At 49.7% G+C, this 17,959-nt stretch overlaps 1 protein-coding gene across 3 annotated transcripts in view; it reads right to left on the bottom strand.

Moving 5' to 3' along the window:
• Positions 1-17,959, bottom strand: part of ERG (ETS transcription factor ERG) — a 145,197-nt gene that overhangs the window by 13,164 nt on the left and 114,074 nt on the right. For 2 of the 3 annotated variants that reach the window (XM_054700271.1, XM_037524941.1), the window contains exons 4-6: positions 6,482-6,685; positions 5,678-5,758; positions 3,817-3,888 (exon numbers count right to left, since the gene is read on the bottom strand). In XM_054700271.1, coding sequence (XP_054556246.1) covers positions 3,817-3,888; positions 5,678-5,758; positions 6,482-6,685 — 357 coding nt within the window. The remainder of the gene's footprint in view (positions 1-3,816; positions 3,889-5,677; positions 5,759-6,481; positions 6,686-17,959) is intronic. The other variant, XM_037524942.2, reaches the window with a different exon arrangement.

Below are 17,959 nucleotides of genomic sequence, written 5' to 3'. Positions count from 1 at the left end.
TTTTTTATAATAAATTTTATTTTTATATTCCCCATACAATTGCAACCCCCCCATTCTGCCATTCTGACCCCAATCCCTCCCCTCCTGCCCTCCACCCCCCAAAAAGTGTCTCTGGTTCATAGTTTTTTGTTGATTACTCAGCATTCAAAAAAGCCCAGCGTGTTTTTAAAGAGCTAGAGCTCGGGCCATGGGAGAGTCGTCCTCTTTGCAGGATCGATGCCGCATGGTACAAAGCGACTCTGGAGGTCCCTGGCAGGCTGGATGGGGAAGGATGAGCCTCGCCTGTTCTCAATGAAATTAGATGCTAATGGCAAAGACAGGAAGGCCAAAAGCCATTGCCCAGAGCCAAACTACGAACCCTTGTTTAATGGAAGGACGTTTTAGAGTCAACCTTAACATAATTATGTCACTTTCTTGTTTTCCTCCCATCTCCCTATGTTCTTCTAAGATCCTGTATCAAAACATTGAGCTCTGGGAGGCATTTTTCATTTCCTTTCATCTAAGTTTACAGATCTCTGCGGTTACATTATAGCTGGGGGAAGCAAAGAATGCATTCCTAGCCGTTTGGTCAATACAGGCTTCACGGTGCATGTAACAGAGGAGAAAGTGCTGCAGTGCACCCCAAGGACTGCATGTGTGTGGCTCTCAGCTACAAACTCCAGTGGAGGAGGAATTTGAGATTCTGAGGGGCTGAGTTGAAGAGCACCAGCCGAGAAGCAGAAGTCAGGACTGCAGTGGTAGGGTCTACTCTCCAGTCTCTTGATAGCAAACGCCCTTGATGTACATCATGCTACATGGGCTGCCATAGTGATGGTGGAGAAGGAGGGGGGGGTCAAGGAAGGCCTTCATGGCACAGAGCAGTTCACCATCCTAACCTGCTCCTCAGATGCCAGGCAGGAGGCACACCAGAGGGTCCAAAGCTGACCTGAAAGTGTGTATAAAGAACCTGTTTCGATTTATGCCACCTGCGATTTCAAGAGGCCACAGCTCCTAGGAGGTGTGTTTGGCGGAGAAAGAGGGTGTTTAGAGAAGTGGGGAAAGAGATTTTGGTAGCAGTAACAGAAACTACCTGAGAAACACAGAAAACACCCTAAGATAATTATTTTATAAATAGAATTGAAAATGCTATGTCTATATACTAACACTGTAAGAGCAGAGGAGAGATGGATGTAAAAACTCAACAGAGGGATGGCGAAAGACAGGGCATTTGGTGTCAAGAACGTTTGGAGAAAGTAAAGAGGAACACACGTGGAGCAGTCAGGGGTGGGGTGACCCACGGGTCCATTATGCAGTTACCTGTTAGGTCATGAGATAGTCATGAGCAATTGTGGGTAAATCTGTACAAGACAGCAGCAGGAAGGCTGACTTGATGGGACTCAGGAATACATGATCCACGTGGGAAGCTTGGCCATGAGAGAGGAGAGGGCATCTGGGGACGCAGGCCAGGGACGGCTACTCAAGGCAGAAAGAAAAGGACAGAGTAGGACAGAGGGGTCTTCTGTTCTTCTGCTTCCACGGGTGTGGGGTCAGAGACATGGGTGGACATGAGGATTGAGACACAGGCCCACGGGGGGACAGAACTCTGGTCTCTACCCCCAAGGACCCGAGGGCCTCTCCCAAGGAGAGTCAACAGTGTCCTCAGTGACCAGACCTCACGGACCACCGGGACACAGTCAGGTTTGGGCTGGCCCCTGTGCCCCAGAGACAAGCACTTCTGCGAGTCAGCCTTGCAAGGCCCATCCTCGGAGCCATCACCAAGTCCTCCATTTGCACGCTCTCGGGGTTCACGGTCACAACCTTCAAGGCTGGTCACCGGCCCACCCCGGTGACCATCCTCAAGGTCAAGTCCCTGAATCTGGCTTAGAGCAAACAGTTCGGGCACGTGCCGTCTGCCTTACAGTCTTCCCAGCCCCGGGGCCCATCTTGGTGTCTCCCTTCAAGACTGCAGTCCCCGGGACCTGAACAGGTATTTCCAATACAAACGGGGTCTTGGGGACACCCGACTGCTCACGGTGCGAGGGACGTGTGGCCACTCCCGGGTCACACTGAAGTGCCTGGCCCGAGGAAGCGTCGCCTCAGGACCACGTGAGGCGGGACTGACGTTCGCTGGCCGGACCTGCCGCACATCCCAGCCACCACCCCCAGCCACTCCATTCCACACTCTGGACGGCCCGGGCCTTATAAGCCCTCTGCCTCCAAAACCAGAAAGGCTCTTTTCAGGACCCACTGTTCTGTCTCTGTGGCCACAGCAGCGGCTGAGCAAGGTGCCCACTGGGCTGAACTAGCGCATCGGCCCACGCCGGGCCCTTCCACAGCAGCTCCCCACCCCCCCATCGAGGGGCTTGGCGGGAGCGCTAAGCCAGCAGGCCCTGCAGGCCAAATGCTGGAGAGCATATTCACTGTTTTTTTTTTAAGTATGGATGGAAATGTTTGGCTTCCCAAGGACGCCTTTACCAGTGGTAAGCCTGCACATCTCTAGAGAATGTGTGCACTTGTATTTTCCAATTTTGATTCTCTTGGAGACTTTCTTTAGACCCTGGTCTTGCCCAGCTTGATGGCCTGTGAAAGCCCCGCGCCATTTTGGTGGCCACACGCAGCTTCCTCTGACCAGAGAGAGGAGCTCACCAGCTCTGAGTCACACAGCAGGGACGGGCGACCTGGGGGAGGGCAACACTGGCCTTCGGCCTTGCTTTCCAGGCATGAGGCTGATGCCCCAGGCCAGTCCATGCTGAGATTGGATGGCTAGGGCGTGGGCTAGCGGTAAAGAGCAACTGATTTTAAAAGACATGAGTTCCAGATTGTCTGTGAAAAATGGAAAAAGCATCTTGCTGTTCTGACTCGTATTTCTGAGGCTGGCAGAGCAGCCCTCGGTCCTGTCCCAGGCCTCTCCTTCTCCATTGGTCAACCCCTACCCTCCTTTGGCATCTGACCTCCCTGGAAAGCTCCCCCACGGAGGTGACGCCTCCCCCTGGTGCTCCAAAGTGTCACTGCTGCGGGGCACCTCGGCTGGCACATCAGTACGGCTGGCAACGTCCATGCGCGCGTGTCCCGCTCACTGGCCCCCGTTGCCAGCCCTCGACAGACAGATACTCACGCGTGAGTCAGTGTACGGTGCTGGGCGGCTCTGCTGAACCAGCCAGAACTTCTGGACAAGCTTGTTCCCTGTCCTGTCAGCTTGTTCCCTGTCCTGTCCTCCATGGCCTGCACCCCGGTGTCCATCTGTGCTGGGAACAGACTCAGCTTTCTGGAGTCTGCTCGTCTTTGTATCCCCAGAATCTAACACCGTGTGCGGCACTCACAGGCCATGGTAGGTGGGGGGGGGGGGTGTGTGTGTACGCGTGTGCACACGACATGAAAATAAATCACCCACTTAAGTCATCCGGAAGAACATGCAGTAGGTCTGGATGCAAATATCTAGGACACGTGTCTGCGCTGAGGCACTGGCGCCAGGACAAGCTTGGAGAGTCCCAAGGGTGATGGGCTCCCTCCTGTGCGTGACCTTCCCTGGAGGAGGGGCCGATCACACCCAAGGCCCGAAACTCAGAGGCAGGACTTCTGATCTGAGGATACACTTATCCTCCAGCTAATTCAGCGAGTCAAGGGCTGGTCTGCGTTGAGCCCCCAGTTTTAGTGCTCTGTGAAGGGCACAGTCAGGGGGATTAAGGTTCCAAATCCAGAAAGGCAGAGTCTGACTATGTGGGACCCACTTCAGACTCCCCACAGGCCCTCACTGCAGCAGGCAACCGGAGTCCGGAGCTCAGCAGGACCACCGGGGGGGTCCCTCAATGAACAGATCACACAAGGGTGTTTTCGTACCTGGCCTAGTTGTAATTCTTTGCGTAGCTTCAGGATATACTGAAGTATTTGGGAAAATAAAAGCTGCACCCCCTGCAGACAAAAGGAAAGACAAAACGTGTGAAGGTCTTTGCGTGGTGCTCCATCCCACAGCGGGGCTCCGCCGGCGTGGCCCCGTGACAGCCAGAGCAAGGACCCCACCTGCCGCGGCAGATGCAGGGCGGGCGGGCAGGCCCAGGGGCTGGACACAGGCTGCCAAGAAGAAAGCGAGAGGAAGCGCTCCATGGCCACGTGCTAGAGTCTTGGGTTTTGATTTTACACTTCTTGCTAAAGCCCCCTCCACCCCAGCCAGCGATTCCATTTCATTAACAAAAAATCACCTGCATATGGAGCATGTTTTAATTCCTAAATTCATAAAACCCTGCGAAGCATAGTACAGAACCTTTGGGAAGGAGGACCAAAGAATGATGACTATTTAACCAAAGACTATATGGAGCTTATTATTAATTAACCCAAATCTTTATTCAATGCCTGTTCTCTCTCTCTCTCTCTCTCTCTCTCTCTCTATCAATGCTGACATTATCAGCAAAAAAACTCCCTTTTCACAGTCCAGCCCATTTGGAATCTGCTGTCCTGTTCTCCAATCACTTCTATGCGTCACAATAACAAAAATAACGACATCAGAGATTTCTTGAAATGTTCACTCTGTTAAAATTCTTTGTAAGTTTACATTATTAAAAGAATTCTGTGAATTTACAGAAAATATGTGTAGCTCAAAGGAGTTCCTAGGAAGGGGAATGACATGGTGTGAGGGATTTGCCATTTCTGACGCTGAGGCCACCACCAGCTGATGTGTATACACTAAAAAGCAAATGTCTTGACACTGAGAGCAAAATAAAATAGCGATGTCATTGCTAATTCTAAAACCTGGACCCACATTATCCATTTTAAAATGAAAGGGAAAATATTTGGAAACCTGCAGCATGTCTACATGAGGGCTGCAGGGGACCCCAAAACACTTGCTGTTCTGGCCCCGGCCTGGGTGGGGGCAGAGGGTCCCTGCAGTGGGGGGAGGGGGGATCCCTGAGGCCAAGCTTCTGTCATTGCTTCCATCTGGGCGGAGGAAATGAGCCCCAACCAAGAGCACACCCATCCCTGACACACCCCCTCTACTCTGAGCCCGGGAGGGAGGTTAGTGGGATGAAGCAGTCTGTTAAACTCCGCCAGACTCACAAGAACATAAATAAACAAATGAAATGCAGAATCAACGGTTAGAGAGAGAAGAGCAAGGGACTGGGTTAGTCACTAATTTTATCTCCAAAACTGTAACAGCGTGTCCTTCCCCCTTGAGCGAAAGCTTGCAGAACACACAGCCTGGCAAGGCCTCCTCCTGCCTCCTGCAAAGCGTCCTTGCAAGGTCAGAGACAAGCCAGGTGGCCTATAACTTTAACCAGGAAGGGGAAAAAAGAAAACTCCTGCTTGTCTAGTAAACATTCCTTTCAGAATAAAAATGAAGGAAGAACACAAAAGGGAGAAGGTGAAGGCTGCTCCCCGCCTCGTTTTCTACAGACGGCACAGCGCGTCTCTAGGGAGCAGGAGCAGTGGGTTTAATGCAGCAAAGGTGAGCCACGGGCCTGGCGAAAGGGATGTTCTGCACGATGACCTCTTGGTGGAAGGGAACCCTTCCGAGGTCAGGGCAGGGGAGCGCGTGGGCACCAGAGCACCCCCTGCCTCCAAGGGTGGTCACTGCAGCACCCAGTCCCCTATGGGCTTCCTGCCACCCTGGGGCACCACCGCCCAGGCCCACCTTTCCAGCAAGCCACCTGCAGACCAGACCTGGTGCTATGCTCGTCCTGTGGGGCAGGGCCAGGGCCAGCATTACCTGTGTTTCTAGCATGCATTAACCGCGGAGAGTTTTGTAAGGCTTTATCAACATCATCTGAAGTCAAATGTGGAAGAGGAGCTACAAAACAAAACACAAAGCAACATCAAAATGGAAAAAAAAAAGGAGGGAATTACCTTTCTTCGAACAGAAAAATAGCAAGAGTGAGAAACATCTCCCACCTGCACCCTAAGGGCGTGGCTCTGGGAAACGTGTCCACGGCCAGCTGCCGGGCAGCAGGCTGGGACCCAGGTGGCAGCCCCCGCAGGGGCAAGTGGGTGGGTGCCAGGCAAGGCAGTGACCCCGCACAGTCGCCCTACTGCTACCCTCTCCTTCCACCGCGCAGCAGGCGTGCTCAGGCCCCAACCACGCGCCACGCCTGCCTGTCGGGCTCCGCCATCTCGGGATGCCAAGGAACACCCCTGCTTTAGCCCAGGACCATCTCAAGGGGCCCCGGTTAGTGCTGGGAGAGGTGACCCCTGGTGCCCATGAGGGAGAGGCCTTGCAGGACGCTCGTCCACGTGGAACCCCACGGAGACTGAGTGACGGGTGAGCAGACTCGGCTCCATGTGCCTCTGACGTGTCTTCTTGGCTGAAGGGACCCTGCAGGAGGCTGCTGAATGCTAAGGGCCGCTCTGGCTCCTGGTCGAAGGGGCGGCTACTGTCCACGCACCTTTACCGAGGCACCACCTTGCGGGTGGCGCGCGCTCGGCTCCTAAGTGGGAGTGAGGGTGAGGAGGAGACCTGGGGGAGGGGGGCTAAGCACGTCGGCTACAGGAGGAGCCCGCGGGGCGGCCATCTTACTCTCTCTGAGGTAGTGGAGATGCGAGAGAAGGATGTCAGCATTGTAGCTCGGGGTGAGCCTCTGAAAGTCGTCTTTGGTCATTTTGCACAGTTCCTTCCCGTCGATGTTCTGGAAGGACAGGATGTCCACGTCGGGGAGGCCGTACTCCTTCACTGCCCACTCCAGCCACTGCCGGACGTGGTCTGTGCTCCACAGCGTAGGGTCTGCAAGACAGAGAGACACGCGCGTCACCCCCAGGGACCTGTGTCCAGGCCAAGGCTCGTTCCAGGGGCCCAGCCAGCCGCGACTCCCAGAACAGCCCCTCCACGGTCCAGAAGCACCTGCCTCAAGCCAGGCTCGGGGGCTCAAGGGAAGGTCAAAAACCACCAACAGACTGACACCTGCAGCCCTCCGGTCTTCACACTGAATTCATGATTCTGAATCATCCACACCGCCCGCACCTGCTGCTGAGCCAGGCGTGTCGGTGGGCATGGGGGAAGGCCCTGCAGTTCCCCCATTTATTTTCTTATTTATTTTTTCACAACCCCATGAAGATGGACACTTTCTTTCCTTAGAAAATGCTGGTACGTTTATATGAAGAAAGAGCTGGCGATACATGGCAGGTTTATGCAGATGAGAGATCGCACAGAACTCAGAGCTGGGTCTGTATGAAACACTGAAAAACACTGGCCACAGAACTGGAAACACCGAAGGGAAGGCAAACCACACCAGTGCCTCCAGGAGCAGCCACTTCCCTGGGAGGGTTGTCAGTTACTCCCTCTTCCTGCAGAGACCTCGTGTCCCAGCTAACGTGCACCTGCAGCCGGGGGCGCTGGCGCCAGTCACATGGCACAGCTGGAGACCCGCTCCCACAGGATACTGGAGGCGCCATCACGCTCTGATGCCACAGACAGACGGCACCCCGAGGAGGACCAGGAGGCCAGGGCCCGGGGGAGGAGAAGCAGGTGACCCCAACGGAAACAGCCCGGGCCCGGGGTGTTCACTGGGAGAAGGCATCTTCCCAGGTGCTGAGCTTTGAGAGACACCCGGGCGGGGGCTGGCACCCGGAGTTCTAGCCCCGGCATCTCTCTACCTGCCGCAGGAGGCTGCTTCTCCGTTCTGCATCTGTCACGTGTCAAATACAAACCTTGACCTCAGTCCCCTGGACAGGCCCTCGAGGTCAAGTATGCCCACTGTTCTGAAATCCGGTGTGTGAATTCAGGCCCAATGCATCCAGCCCATCCCGCCCCCTCACCCCGGACACTCCAGAAGTGGCCACACCCATCACCCCCACTTTACATGTGTATCAAATGCACACACTTTGTGTTTTTAAAATCAGCACACATGCTACCTGGCTTGCTCCAGCACTCAGCGCTGTATTTTCCAGACGTATCCAAGAGAACACATGGAGGAATATCCAATCACCCCAGCAGCCCTTGGGCACCCCACAAACACCCAATTTGCTCTCCCACAAAACTGCCTGTGCATGTGAGGAGTCGGCACTGGCCCGGCACCTGGCTCCACGTGGAATCACCCGGGAGATGGAAAACTCGGATGCTGGGTCTCCCCCAGGAAGACTCTGACATTATTTGGCCGAAGGGCAGCCTGGGCCTGAGCACCCGAGCTGTGAAGGCTCCCGGGTGATGAGCACAGACAAGGTCAGGCCGTGCCCCCAGGACCTGCGGCAGCGCCGGCCTCAGCATCACCTGGGCGCCAGAGCAAGGCAGGGTGTCCACGCCCCATACCTGCGTCTCCCCCACATCTCCAGCATCACCTGTCCGTGCGGCCCAGGGGGTTGGGGGGCTTGTGGGGAGGCCCTTGGGCGGCACCGCCTTCTCCCTGCCTGTCTCCACCCATGCCCACATGCCCATCTTTCCTGGAATCTGGAAAGGTCTCAGTTCTTGCTGCAAAGGGTCCACAAAAACTCGACAGCTACACTGACAAAGAGGGGCGCTGTCCTTGTTACCCACGCACTTGGAGACGCTGTTTGTGAACCTGGGACGAGTCCGCGGGGGCCCAGCTTCACCCAGCTCACTGCGTGCAGACCGCGCCGGCCCCCGTCAGGGTTCTGTCTCCAAGGGTACCACATACTAAACCCCAGACTGTGTTCCCAGTGGCCTGCTCTCAGGACACCCCTAGTTCAGCCCTTTGCCCTCAGTTCCAGGCAGAGGGCAGTGGCGTGAGGGGTGCTGTCCACTGGCCCCTTGGGTCACTTCCCAGGAACCCCACTGCTCGGGACCAGCCAGACCGTCTGGTTTGCTTTGTGTTGCCTCTAGTACCACAGGAGGACGATTTGCTGTTGTAGCTGCTTCTAGAAATCAGCTCATTCTGGAAAGGAATTTTCTTCTTTCATTGGTGGAACCAGATAATCTCAAATTATACAGAAGCAACTGCCTCAAAATCACTGGGTTCATGTTCGTTCATGAACTGACACCTTCGGAGGCCAGTTAATTAGGGGAGTCTGATCTCTCTGTCATTCCTGGGGGGTCCCTTTTTTAAGTGTTTTTATAAAACTTCTCCCAAGGGTGTAAAATGTTAATCTCGCTTTCTTAAAACAGTTCCTTCATGGAAATCGCTTCATTTGAAAACAACCGAATGGCACAAAGTCAGCTACTCCTGTATCCCTCCGGGACGTGGGCTCTTTGCTCCTGCCTGATGTTCTACCTCCGGTGGCGAAACCACCACCTCTGGACCGGCTGGCAGGTCAGTCGTTACCACCTTCCCCACGAACCGCCCAACAATACATTTCAAATGTCTTTTTAATGGGCACAGTGTCTGAACTAAAAATTCCACTTCTAGAAATTTATCCTAAGGAAATAGTAGCGGATGTGCGCAATGATTTATTTTCAAGGATGTTCTTTGCAGCGTTGTGTATAATAGCCAAATACGGGAAACACCCTAAATCCCCAGCAGAAAGAGAGCCTGTTATGTCTGTCGTGGGGCCGGGAATGTTCCTGACATTTAGCAACTTAAAATTATACTGCTGGGCATATTATTCTATGAAAAAATGTTAAAATAAATGAAATTTGAAGGACTGAAAATTCAGCAGCATAATTCTGTTTTGCAAGGAAATATAAAGACATGGAAGAAGCATAAGACCGCCAGGCAAATGCCAGCTGTTGTCTCTGGGGAAAAGCAATGGAGAATTTTAGATTTATTTTCTTTTTCATTAAACTGTGTTTTCTCATTTTCTACAACATATAATACGTGGATTAAAAACTAGTTTATAAAAAACATATTCTCCCCCATGTTTCAAAATCATAACAAGTCCTTATAAAAGATTCTGAAGATATATGTATTAGATGTATATATTAAATTATATGTGTTCTTAATTATATATATTTAAATATATATTTACATTATGTATATTTAGGATTTATATATCTAAGGATTATATGTATTTTTAAGGTATTATTATAAAATATTTTTTGAGAGTATAGAATTTAAATCTCACTTTCTTAGTTTGTTTATGGAAGTTGCTTCATCTGAAAAAAAAAAAAAATAAAATGACACCGAGTCAGGTTGCTCCTGTATCCTTTTGGGATTTGAGCTCCACACCTGCCCTCCAAGTTGATAAGCAAAGATTGTCAGCAACCAAATATGGCCACTGAACATTCCTTCCCGGCTGTCCAGGGGACCCCACTATCCAGATCTATTGCAGATGGGCTGTAATAAGGCACCATCCCAACCCTCAGCATGACGTACACAGGCCTCAACTCTCAGGCCCCGTCTTCATGGCTGTCAGCCCAACCACTCCCTGGGCCCTTCACCCTCGTCCTATAGCCTCACACAACCAGGTCTCCATGGCGCCACCCCTGCGCCCGTCCCGTGGGGATAAGCCCGTCCCCCTACCTGCAGCATCTGTCTCGCAGGGCTGGAGGAGTCGGCGCTGGTAATGAGCCTTGGACTGTGGAGACTGGAGGTCCCTATGGCCCCAGGCCAGAGCCCACACTGAGCCTGCCCCAGCTAGGGTCAGGGGCGGACACTGCGGTCAGCATTTACTAGGGTTCACATCAGTGTGTTGCTCCCCACTATCATCACCCCTCAGCTCTGCAGAGAGCCCCAGCAGCCTCTCGGGATCTCCCCTACACTTGGTGTCACGACAGCAACAATTTCCTGTCCCTGTCCCACCACCCCACCTCAGAACGGCCCACAGCACCCCAGGAGATTCAACAGGTCTTACAGCCCCTTCCTATTCCCTAGCTGTGCACTCGAAGGGGAGCGGCAGGGGACACAACAGCCCCTGCCGGACGTCACCTTCTCCCTAGGGTGCTGGTTCAGCACCTACCTCCTGACCCAGAGGGGACTGGGCCTGGTCTTCTCATCTCTAAACAACACATGCAGTTCCAGAACTTGAGGCATGCCTCCGACAGGCCCAGGACTCAGACTGCTGAAGGTCAGGCAGGAGTCATGACTCCTGCTGCACACACGAGCACCTCTGGGTCCAGGGGTGCACCAGACACAGCTATGAGTGTCACAGGGCAGCCGCCACAAGCCAGCTCAGGAGCAGAGTGTGTCGTCCATGCAGAACATGCAAGAACAGGGAGGTAGCAGCTGACCACAGCCCGGAAGACAGGACGAGGCTTGACCAGAGAGCTTTGGTCTGAGCCTGAATTAACAACAGGATTCTGATAGAACTAGGGTTATCGAGAAGCCCGATAGTTTAGGGGAGCAGCTTGGGCTCAGCTTCCTACCCACAGAGGCCTGAAGGACCATGTGGAGGGAGGAGGGGTTCCCATGTTGGGAGTGGAGGGAGCACAGCCACAGCGGTGATGGAGATCACAGTCGGTCCAGCCAAAGACAGCCTGGAAGGTCTGGCTGAGAAGACTGGACTTGCCCACCTTGAAAACATCTGAGGAATCAGGAAAATATCTGAAATCAAGCTCAGCAAACCAGGTGACCAAGTGAAAGGCTCTCCGGCCAGCCAGAGTGTTCATATTTGGGTTGGGATTCAACCACTTACTGGATGTGACCGCTAGCCGCTCTGGAATGTCTTTTCATTTTCTGTGGATAATTAAGGGAAACGTTAGGAGAATCAAGAAGCACAGGAGAGAATAGATGTGAAAGCGCGCTGCCAACAATAACATGGCGCAGAGAAGCGAGGCACCTGCACGCTGGACTTGTGCTCTGCAAACGCTGCGAAAATGAAATAAACAATCTATTATCGCCGGGACAGCCTCTTCCTTCCAACACAGAAGTCTGATTTATCGCTTTATTTTAAGAAGCCTTTGGAGGTGCTTCTGCCAGATGAATCATGAGCCAGTGAAGATAAGCTATTTGCTTTCAGCCCCCAGGCCAATTGTTTTGAAAACATCTTTGTCATCATCCACATTTCACAGACATCAAAGCAGCATCACAGTGGACGAGGGTGAAAGGCAGGGAGACATGTGCCTCTGCAGCCTCGGGTCTGTAGCTCAGACTGCACCGGGAATGTCCGAAAGTTCGGTGAAGTGGAATTTAGGAAACAGGTAAAAGCGAAGCAGAGTCTGCAGGTGCACTTTTTAATGTATTGGGGGGAGAGGGATGCAAGGAGGCTGGAGGAAGGAGGAAGATTCCTATTTTTGTACATCTCCCTGAAACTGGGTTCTGACCTACTAGAGTTTCATTGCCGCCAGGAAATATAAAGTAGCTGTGTGACGCAAGCAGAGAACATTACGTTGCTGAAGACGCACTGTACCTCTGTGAAACAAATGCCTCATCCTGTTTCAGAGGCCCCGCTAAGGCCACAATAGAAGATGAAACGAGGGTCGAGCTAGTGAAATACAGCCCTGAGTGGTTTTTTTTTTTCCTTGAACAATATCAACATACAATATTGGCTTCCAGATAGAAAAATCCCCCAGAGTTAGGAAAAATACCTAATAAAACAAAATGTATCTCTAAGTCACATCTCAATCCCTGAGATGTGTTTATAAATCCAGGTCCTGGGCAAGTGTGCCAATCTACTTGTCCAAGACACCAGCAGTCTGCAAAAGTAAGATTTCACGTTTCTTCCCCTCCTGACTCGACATTCTCTTCCCAGCAGAGAGAACTGGCTGGAATTTGAGCTTCACTCCATAAATTGAAATATAATCTCAAGTAAAGGGCCGGGTCTCCCCTGGTGGCGCAGGTGGTTGAGCGCCGCGCTGTGAAGCTGTCCACAGCCTCTGCAGCGCTGGTTCCATCCCGGCCGGCTGGCGAGGGTCCCACATGGCACGACAGACCTCTCCTGTCACGCCCGCGGCTCCCCTCAGCAGTGTATTTCGTCAGCCTGCCTGTTCTGTTGCCCGCTCTGTCACTGGTGAATCCTCTCACCCTCCCGCACATCTGGCCTGTACTCCGGTTCATGTATAAAATAAATAATTTTAAAAAATCAAGTAAAGGGCCTTATACGCAAGGCTGTTTCTAAATATTTTCATTTCTAAACCTATGAATGGGGTTTGTCTACCATTTTGAGAATAACTGACCTCTAATTTTTTGCATTTTGACAGGTGAATGAGAGTTATATTACCCTATTTTTTTTTTTTTTACATTGGTTGCTATTTATTTTCTCGGTGGCCTATTTCATGGTCAATTCTGCAAATGTACATGTTTTGAAAGAACGCATATTCTCTAACTGTTGGGTGCAGGTTTCTATAAATAACAACTGGATCAAAATGGTGTGTGTACATATACATGCGTAACCAGTTATATTTACGTATCACTGACCTATCACCAAAGTGAATGTGTCTATTGCTCCTTACAGTTCCTTCTATATCTCAAGTCTGTATTATTAATTATATACCAGTTAGTCACTGTTATCTATGTTTCAAGAATGTCAACTTTTTTCATTATGTAATAACCCTCAGTTATCTCTAGTAATGCTTTTTGCTTTCTCTTTCCATTTCTGTCAGTTTTATTTTGATCAGAATCTAGCTTACCTTACTCCATGTGCTTGCTGTCATTCCTTTTTTGAGTTAGATGTTTCTATAAACAACACATGACTTTGGAGTTTTTAATCTAATTTATCCCTCCCCATCTTTCATGGAAAGTTCGCTCTACTATTTGTTGTTCCTGATCTAATCTAATTTCTACCAACATTTTGTGCTTCTATTTACCTCTCTTCATTTCTCCTTTCCAAGTGTTTTACCGGTCTACTTTTGTTCATTCCTTTCTCGACTGATTTGATTCGTTAACATTCTACTTCTATTTAATCTTTAAACTGAATATGCTTGTTATTTTTTAAACTAAATATAACCATCAAACATCTTCTTTTCCCAAAGAACAAAAGAAATAGAAAATTTTAGCCCTGGCCCCCTTATCTGATCTTACATGATAATGTTGCCTGATTTTTTTTTAATTTTTTTTAAAAAGATTTATTTGTTTATGTATTTATACAAGCACTGGGTACAGTCAGCAGCGCGGGAGGGTGAGAGAATTCACCAGAGCCAGAGCGGGGAGCAGAGCAGGCAGAAGGACCGAAGGACACTGCTGAGGGGAGCAGCGGGCGGCAGGAGAGGTCTGCGCGCCATGCGGGACCCTCCTCCGGTGGCTGGGGAGCAGCCGGGGATCGAACTGGTGCAGCAGAGGCTGCGGGCAGCTTCGCAACCCAGCGCTCAACCGCTGCGCCACCGGGGAGGCCCAATATTTTAATAATGTTAGTTTCATTTGTGTTCTCCTGAAATTTCTTTTACTCATTTAAAGGTTTTATTCTAAAGGATCCATTGGCTTCACCAAACTACTAAACAGGTCTGTGGCAGCGGAAAGGAAAACAGGTTCTGCTGGTTTCTCTCCGTTCACAAACGATTTTCCTCTACTGCCTTCTATGTCTGTTTTGTTGCTGAAATGTTTGCTAAACTTGTAACTGTCATTATTTTCCGACAGTCTCCCTTTTTTCCTTTGGATTTAAAGTACCGTGTCTTCAACGTCTTACAGTCTCACCAAACGGGGTGAGTGTGGACCTACTCCTCATTATCCTTCTCTGCCGCCTCATGGATGTGGAGAACGATCTTATTTGGGGAAGACTTTTCATCTCTTCAAATATTTCATCTCTTCCACACTCTTTACTTCCTCCTTTCTAAAACTTCTACTAGAGCGACACAGGACATTATCACACGTCCTTCCCTACTCAGCTTTTTCTTATACTTTCAATACTTGGTCCCTTGCTGCCTGCTAAGAGACAAACACATTTATCTTCATTAGCCCGCTCTTGTTAAAAATTTAAACATTTTTAAATGTTTAGCCCTGCCTCTGAATTTTTAGTACTTTTTGGTCCTGAGTTTGCATCTTTTACTGTGTTTTTAGGAGTTCTTACTGATTCTTCTTCAAAATTAATCCTTGTTTTCCATAGCTCGAACTTCAATTATCTCACATCCTTCAGTGTTTAATCACACTGTCTTGCTCTAGGTAGATGGTTCCTTCCTGTTTTTTGTAATTTAGGGTTGCAGAGTCATGTACAGTCAGTCTTTATCTGCAAGAAAACTGTAAAGCTTAGCTTAAGGGCATGTCTCCCCAGGAAGATTTTATATTTACTTCTTACAGGTCTCCAAGGTCATCACAAGGCCATGGCCATCTTCAATGCTAGCCTGAGCAGAGGGGCTGCTGGAAGATGCAGTTGTGTGCCTGTGCACATACAGGGGCAGTCAGGGACCCAGAGCCAACCCCCTTCTTGGTGCAAGGCCAACACCTCATCTCTTGCCCTTAGTTGACCTTGAAAACCCAAATCTCCCTGCTACTGATACTCTTCCCCCTAATCATCCCACCTAAGAGGACCAGGTGCCACCAGGAGAATGGGTTGTTCTGTTCTCAGTTTCTTGATTGCTTTCACTCTTTAAGAAGCTCAGTTACTTTCTTCCCAATCCAGCAGTTCACGTGAGAGGATGTCAGACACCATGCAAGATGCCAGGAGCGCTGCAGGAGGGATGAATCTAAGTCCTTTTGCAGTCAATATTTTACCAGAACCAAGAGTCTTTTGTGCATGCTGACTGCTATTGACTCTAAAACTCACCTATTTTCAGCCATCAACCTAGTTCATGCCATGCTCTACTTCACTCATTCATGAACACTCAAACACTAACTGTGCTTGTAAATTGTGCGATGCCCTAGGACAGAGCCAACAACTGTAAGGGAACCTGCCCAGCCCCACAACTTGCTTGAGAACCACAACTGAATTATGCATTTTGTTCAAGAAAACACATGACTGAAATATTTTTGTGGGCTCTAACTGTATCTTTGACATATTGACATCCCAAATTATTTCACTATTTCACAACAGATGAAGCCATTTGCTTCTTGAGTGGGGTATCTAATTAATTATTAGATTTTTGTTGTCTTCATGACCCTATATTGCCTCCCCTCAAGGACCCCCATGACAACACTGCTTCTGCTCATTGCGACTTAGAATTGGAGCAACTCATCCCACTAAAAACTGTCTCCCTGTTCACGTTTTCTTCCTTGTCCCTCTTTAAATGGTGGCATCCCGGGCCCTCCACTCTCTTCATTCCAGTGATGGCGCTGGCTCTTCTATCCACTCTATCCATTTCTGTCCATTCTATCCATTTCTAACAACGAAGGGCATGCTGAATAGCTTTCCTAGGGTTGCGAGGGCCACCAACTAAAACCTCAGACGTGGACTAGCTCACTGTTTTGGGGACCAGAAATCTGAAATCAAGGTATGGGCCCTGCTCCGTCCCTCTGAGCCTCTGGGGAGAACCCTCCTTCCTTCTTCCGGCTCCTGGTGAGGTCAGCAACCTCAGTGCCCCCAGACTTGCAGCTGATCAGCCCGAGCTCTGCCTCTACCTCTCCATGGGCCTCTGAAGTCTTCCCACCACCCTCCTTCTGAGTGTCTGTGCGCAAAGGCCTCCTTTTATAGAACATCAGTCATTTCATTAGAACCACCCTTATGACCTCATCTTGTCGTGATTAAATCTGAACACACTGTTTCCAAATAAGGTCACATTCTAGGAGGGTGTGTGTGTGTATTGTTCCTCTGTGTGTCTGTACATGACCAGCACACATGAAGCTGGGCTGATAACTGAAAACCTCACAAAGTGCAACATCAGCCAAAACTAGCTCTCTTAAAAACACTATTAATTAATGCGCTCTCTCTCTCTCTCTCTCTCTCTCTCTCTCTCTCTCTCTCTCGCTCTCTCCTGTCTCTGTCTCTCTATATATATAAAGATCATATAGATGTTTATATAATTACATAAGTTATTTAAATATTATACATGCATACATATATACATGTATATACATACACAGAGAGAAAGAGAAATTGGTTCTGCTACAACCCAATTGGTTAGCTCTGAACAACGCTGACTACCACAAAGATGAACTAAGTAAGATTTTCAAGAATCTTGCAGCGCCGACTCCTGCGAATCTGTGCTTCCCACTAACTCGACAGAGACCACCATTCATTCAATAAAAGCACTTTTATGACCTCGGCACACAGGTCACATGTTTGCTGCCTTATTGCAAAACACTAAATTACCAACTCACAAAGCTCACTATCCAACAGAAGAGACAGGCTTATAAATAACTAGCTCTAATAAGATTAAACATAACAGCCATTTGGCCCAGTCCGAGAGTATATTCTCGCATTACTTGTTATTCATGTTCTTTTGAAGCCCAGTTTGGAGTTGTCGTGTTTGAGAAGGATCATGTGAAAGTCTGGTGAGCTCTCTACCACCTTGGGAACTCCGAGTTATGATTTTCCAATAAATCTGAGGAGCAAAGACTCACAGTAGGCATGTGTTCTCTGTGCTGAGCTGTTCGCTAACATGGTTCACTCTGTCCAGGGGACGTCACAAGACACAGGAGAAATGGGGCGACACACTGAGGCAGGAAGGTGGCCATGCTGACAGCCCCAGCAGACCCTGAACTAAGTCCAGGGATCCTGCTTTTAGGATCCCGCACAGAGAAGAACAGCGCCTTCCCCATGAAAATTATTTCTGAAAACAGGGATTAGTTCCCCAAACCACTCTTTTTATTTTGGCTGCCAGGAAGCTCAAAGCTATACTGGAATCTTAATGCCAGCATCTCAGCCAAGTTTGTGGTCAAAATGACTGCATTCTTTCATGCGATCTAAGTTTTCCATTAGAATTTCTAATTATCTTGGTACTGATGCCTGTTTTCTATTTGATCAGCAGTTTGGTTCACATGTTTATCAGCAGTTTGGCTCATAAAGCATATCAATTCCTTCATGGAATGAAATGGTACATCTATATCTAAGTAACTATATAGCAGCATTAGAGAAAATAATATGAAGAAAAATAAACCATGATAATAACAGAATTGGTAAAATGTCATAAGAGAAGCAGTTCAGTGGCCAGAAGATTAAAGATGGCTTCCTACCCAGGGTGGATTTCCAAGTTTCCCTGAAGAATGAGAAGGATTTGTTGGTGGAGAAAGAAGGAAGGATACTACAGCAGAGGGAACACGCTGGAGAAAGATGCTGGGCAGTGGAAAGGCAGCCCCAGAGAGCAGAGTCATGTGACCAGAGTACAGGACAGGGCCTAGGAAGATGGCAGGGGATGCAAGGGAGT

The sequence above is a fragment of the Talpa occidentalis genome, unplaced genomic scaffold, assembly GCF_014898055.3.
Source record: "Talpa occidentalis isolate TD23 unplaced genomic scaffold, MPIMG_talOcc4v2.1 talOcc4.4, whole genome shotgun sequence".
In the NCBI taxonomy this organism is placed as follows: domain Eukaryota; kingdom Metazoa; phylum Chordata; class Mammalia; order Eulipotyphla; family Talpidae; genus Talpa; species Talpa occidentalis.
This window is presented reverse-complemented; position numbering and strand designations above follow the sequence as displayed.